Source organism: Ostrinia furnacalis, unplaced genomic scaffold (genome assembly GCF_004193835.3).
Source record: "Ostrinia furnacalis isolate ACB-3 unplaced genomic scaffold, ASM419383v2 OfSCF2357, whole genome shotgun sequence".
Taxonomy (NCBI): Eukaryota; Metazoa; Arthropoda; class Insecta; order Lepidoptera; family Crambidae; genus Ostrinia; species Ostrinia furnacalis.
Window position 1 is genome coordinate 998,894 of NW_021132596.1, and position 4,534 is coordinate 1,003,427.

General features: G+C 33.7%; 1 protein-coding gene across 1 annotated transcript; it reads left to right on the plus strand.

Annotated features, from left to right (window-relative positions):
* Positions 1-3,057: 3,057 nt before the first annotated feature.
* LOC114355188 (endocuticle structural glycoprotein SgAbd-8-like) lies at positions 3,058-3,868 on the plus strand. The gene is made up of 2 exons (XM_028307893.1): positions 3,058-3,139; positions 3,316-3,868. The coding sequence occupies exons 1-2, from the start codon at positions 3,128-3,130 to the stop codon at positions 3,694-3,696; spliced, it is 393 nt and encodes a 130-aa protein (XP_028163694.1). The 5' UTR covers positions 3,058-3,127; the 3' UTR covers positions 3,697-3,868.
* The last annotated feature ends 666 nt before the right edge of the window (positions 3,869-4,534 follow it).

Genomic DNA, 4,534 nt, shown 5'->3' on the forward strand with positions numbered 1-4,534 from the left:
CCACTATTTTATTTGTCTTACAAGAGAATAAACCTCAAACCTCACTTAAGTACATACAGGATGTCCCAAAAACAATGGATAACCTTGTAACTATCGATAAGCCAATCTATCTATCATTATGGTCTCTCTAATATAACATTTTGACCAGGTAAAAACATCACGGTTTTCGAGATTTTTAAGTTTTTTTTGTATTTTTAGAAAATTGTCACATGCGATTGCGTGCGATGCGAGATTACGAATAAATTTTCCTTTTCTTATTTTTTTTTTAAATATGTACTTTGGAACTACATAGTTTGTTGAATTTCATGAGAAAAACTAATCACAGGTGGCAATTTTCTAAAAATAAAACTTTAAATATGTGATATTTTTACTAAGGTCAAAATTTTGATATAATAGAGATCTTGAGGAGGCAAATCGGTAGTTGTAAGGTTATCCATTATTAATGGGCACTCTGTATTTAACACATGGAATATTATGTAGCGGAAACTAAATTATATTCCATAATATGGTAGGTATCTACTCTAAACAATATCGCGTGACCAGCAGTCCACTGACTGAAAAAAATAAAGCTAAACAAGCTATTTGACCCTCACACACAAATCTGAGTAAGTAAGTATAATAAATTGTTAATATGTGTACTCGTAATTCGCGGAACAGAGACGTTTTTTTAAAGCAGAACAAGGCAAGTACTTATTTGACCAGATCAAACTGGTGTTAAGGGAGATGCAGTCTAGGATGGTACATATTTATCTGCCCTAAGAATGTTTAACGTTTATTGTACTCAAAATCTGAAACATTTCATTTTACAGAGAATTTCGATAATATTCGTGTTGTAAGTTATTATAATTTATACAAATAAATAGTGTTCAGTGACAATCATCAATGGTTGTATTAATCACATGGGGAACCATTGACATGTGAAATAATATTTTGAGTACAGTCGATATGGGTAAAGCCTTCAATAAAATATTGACCCAATTTTTAATTGCGAATATAGTTTAATTGTTCATTTAGCATTTATAAACAAGCTTTGTAACTTTGACTCCTTGTTAATCATGCTTGTTAGTAGGTACTCAAACAATCGAATATAACTTATTTGTTAAATTGTTATCTGCAACAATAGAATTCACTAAAGAATAGAAGTTATAAAGCAAAACATATTGTTTGGTATTAAATAAAAAGTTATGAGATAGTACCTATGTGTTTTTTTTAATTTTCACATTATTAGTAACTAGGTATGTCATAATTATTATCGGTCACAATACATCTACTATGGCCTCAATAAACCAAACTTTTCTTTCCTCGTAATACCTACTTGGCGGTGGGCAAACTGGGCAATCATAACAAAAAGGGCATTCATAAAATGCACCTTTGGTTTGAAAAACGTAATTCCTTTTAAAAAAAAGTTGACATGAAATACACATAGTGCCCTAAATTATTTGTTCTTTTATAAAAAAAAACTATTGACCTCTTATAAACTGCAATTAGCGCACTGTGGAATCGGTGTTCTAGTTTGCGGGAAGTCACTGAAAACGGCCTAGAGCTAGATCTAGAGCTACTCGATTGTATAGTGGAGTTGTTTTATGGAGGGTATGTCTAGCAGTGTAATTCTAGCGGCTGATGGTGATTAAGATATCATTTGTACACAATTATTATGAACTATCGATCACCTCAGCCCACGCAGGATAAGATCTGCGGGCTGACTGATGAGAAAGTCTGACTAAAAAGATCTATTCAAATTCACTCCTTGTTAGACACGCTATTTTTCAGTGATTCGGAAGTGAACTATGACCTAATTGTGGCAACTCAGTACCACGTATTTTCTCCAAGCTCATGAATAGTCAGCCTTATGTTAATGAACTCATGAAGCAATGAAGAAAACATTAAACACTTGTAATGAAATAAAAAAGTTATGTCAAGTAGATGTTTGCAGACATGCGAATTGTTTTAAGATGGCGATTTCTGCGTATTGCCGGCTGTTTACAAAACCTATCAGATATACACACGTACATCATGTTTCATTCATATTCATGTGGTTGTTGTATACTACTGACAACATTTTTCTCCATAAAAACGTAAATGTTCACTGAACTGTAAAAGCGTAGCATGTTTGCTGAAATGAGACTGTAATTAATCGTGTACTTTACGCATTTGGAAGCTATCATAATCGTTAACGATAGTCCAACATCATCAGAAATCAATCCTTTGATTAGTTTTCTATTATAATATTGACTAAACTTTATTCGTTTTTTATTATAATATTGCCCATTGAAGCCTTAAACGTCCTTGATAACAATCGGTCTTCTCATTATAATTATATTTTTATGACATTTACCATATATTTCATTGAAATTAGTGAATAAATTAGTAGAATCGATGGGTTGTGTAAATAATGGAAATTACCATATTGGACGGTGTTTATGATTTGTAACAAGTAGTTGTACATTCTTAGAACGAGAAATTATAATATGCTTTGATACAATTATACTTAGATTCATTAAGATTTTAGACTATGCTAATGTTATACAATAATATTTCAATTTGCTCTTGAAACTTAAAACAAAAACTGAGCTTTTTTATGAACAGTCAATGTTTTAACAAAACAAAGACAAAATTATAAAAATATTTGTGTCCCAATTTCAAAATTGAACTATCCCTTCTTCAGATTGAGAGCAATAATTACTTTTTAACTACTAGACCACCGTCTTAGATTTCTAAATAATAATGATAATGCAGATTGCAGATACTGGCTTAGAAATAATTTTTATTATCACTGCAATATTAATAATTTTAATTTTTTATAATTTTACATCACAAAAATTATCATAAACATTTTTTATCCAAACAAAATAATAGGATAGATAGAAGTCTATAGGACTAAACAACTTGCTTACTCAATACAATGATATTTCAGTGCTTATCGATTAAACTGTGATGTTGTCGACATCACGCAAACGTATGACTACAGTAGGCCCGCACATATTTTATCGAATTTATTCTGACGTGCCAAGTGGTGCAATACCACCCAGAGGTGGAAGGCGGCGCAGTGACCCATCCGTATATATACCGATATGACACCGTTAGAAAACATTGTCTAGTGCCTTCACCGACAAACAAATACACAAACATGAAGACCATTGTAAGTGTCAGTGATAGTGTTTGAATATTTAATATCAATAAAGTGTAATACGACTCGAACTTTCGAAAATTTTGCGGATATTTGTGCAAACCAGTGTTTTGACCTGAAAATTATACTAGGGCAAATTCAGTGAAAGTTCGGGAGCGGAAAGTTAAAAGCTTTTGATATTTTTTCAGGTTTTCTTGGGACTCTTGGCTGTGGCCGTCGCCGCCCCTCAAGGCCAAACGGAGCCCATCCCGATTCTTCGTCAGGAGAGCGATATCAGCCCGGACGGTTCGTACTCGTTCTCCTACGAGACTGGAAACGGCATCGTAGCTCAAGAGAAGGGATCTCTGAAGGACGTTGGCGCCGAGGAGCCCGCTCTGCAGGTGGAAGGCCAGGTCCAGTACCCCAGCGATGACGGCAGTAACATCCAGCTGACCTACGTCGCCAACGAGAACGGGTACCAGCCCCAGGGCGCGCACCTGCCCACCCCTCCCCCCGTGCCGGCCGCCATCCAGCGCGCCCTCGACTACCTCGCCACCGCTCCCCCCCAGCCTGAAAACAGAAGGCGCTAAGAACAATCCTGTTCGAAATTACCTACTGGTAAATCAACAGTCCGCCATATTCACTATGTGAAAAATAGGATTAAATACTAACTTATAATATTCCTTAATAATCTGAAATAAGCTTAGTGGGATTATTAAGGAATATTTATTGAGCAACACGACTTTTGTAACAAATTTTGTACATATTTTTATACCTAATGTAAATATTTTTATGATATTTTTGTGTATTATCATTTTCTCCCTATTTCCCTATTATACATATAATCTTTTAAAATCTAGTCCTTTAAAGTGTTGAAAAATCACATTGAAGAATCACAAAATTTTGCTAATAATTTGACATTTTGCTAATATTTTGCAGCTTGAATTGTTTTATTTTTTATTTTCCTGTAAATTCATTCAAGATGACAATTTTAGCTATTTAAATTGAAAACATTCGTGATTTTTCAGTCAATGGATCTGGAAGAGACATCAATACACTAATTTTGTTTATAATTGCCATTAATTTTGATGAATCGTTTATTTAACTAGCTGCGCCCGCGACTTCGTATGCATGAAAATAGTTTAACGTTTTTGCAACACTTTTCTTTACTGCTCCGCCCTTATTTACTGTAGGGTGATGTTATATAGCATAAAGTCTTCCTGGACAAAAGGGCTATCTAATACAAAAATAATGTTTCAAATCCAAAAAGTAGTTCCTGAAATTAGTGCGTTAAAGTCTGTTTGTCTGTTTACAAACTCTTCAGTTTTATAATATTAAAAATAAAATAATTACCTACCCTTTAGTCAAGGTTGGGTTCAGAAAAACGATCTATAGTAAGGAAATATTTCATGGGCAATAAAACTTAGT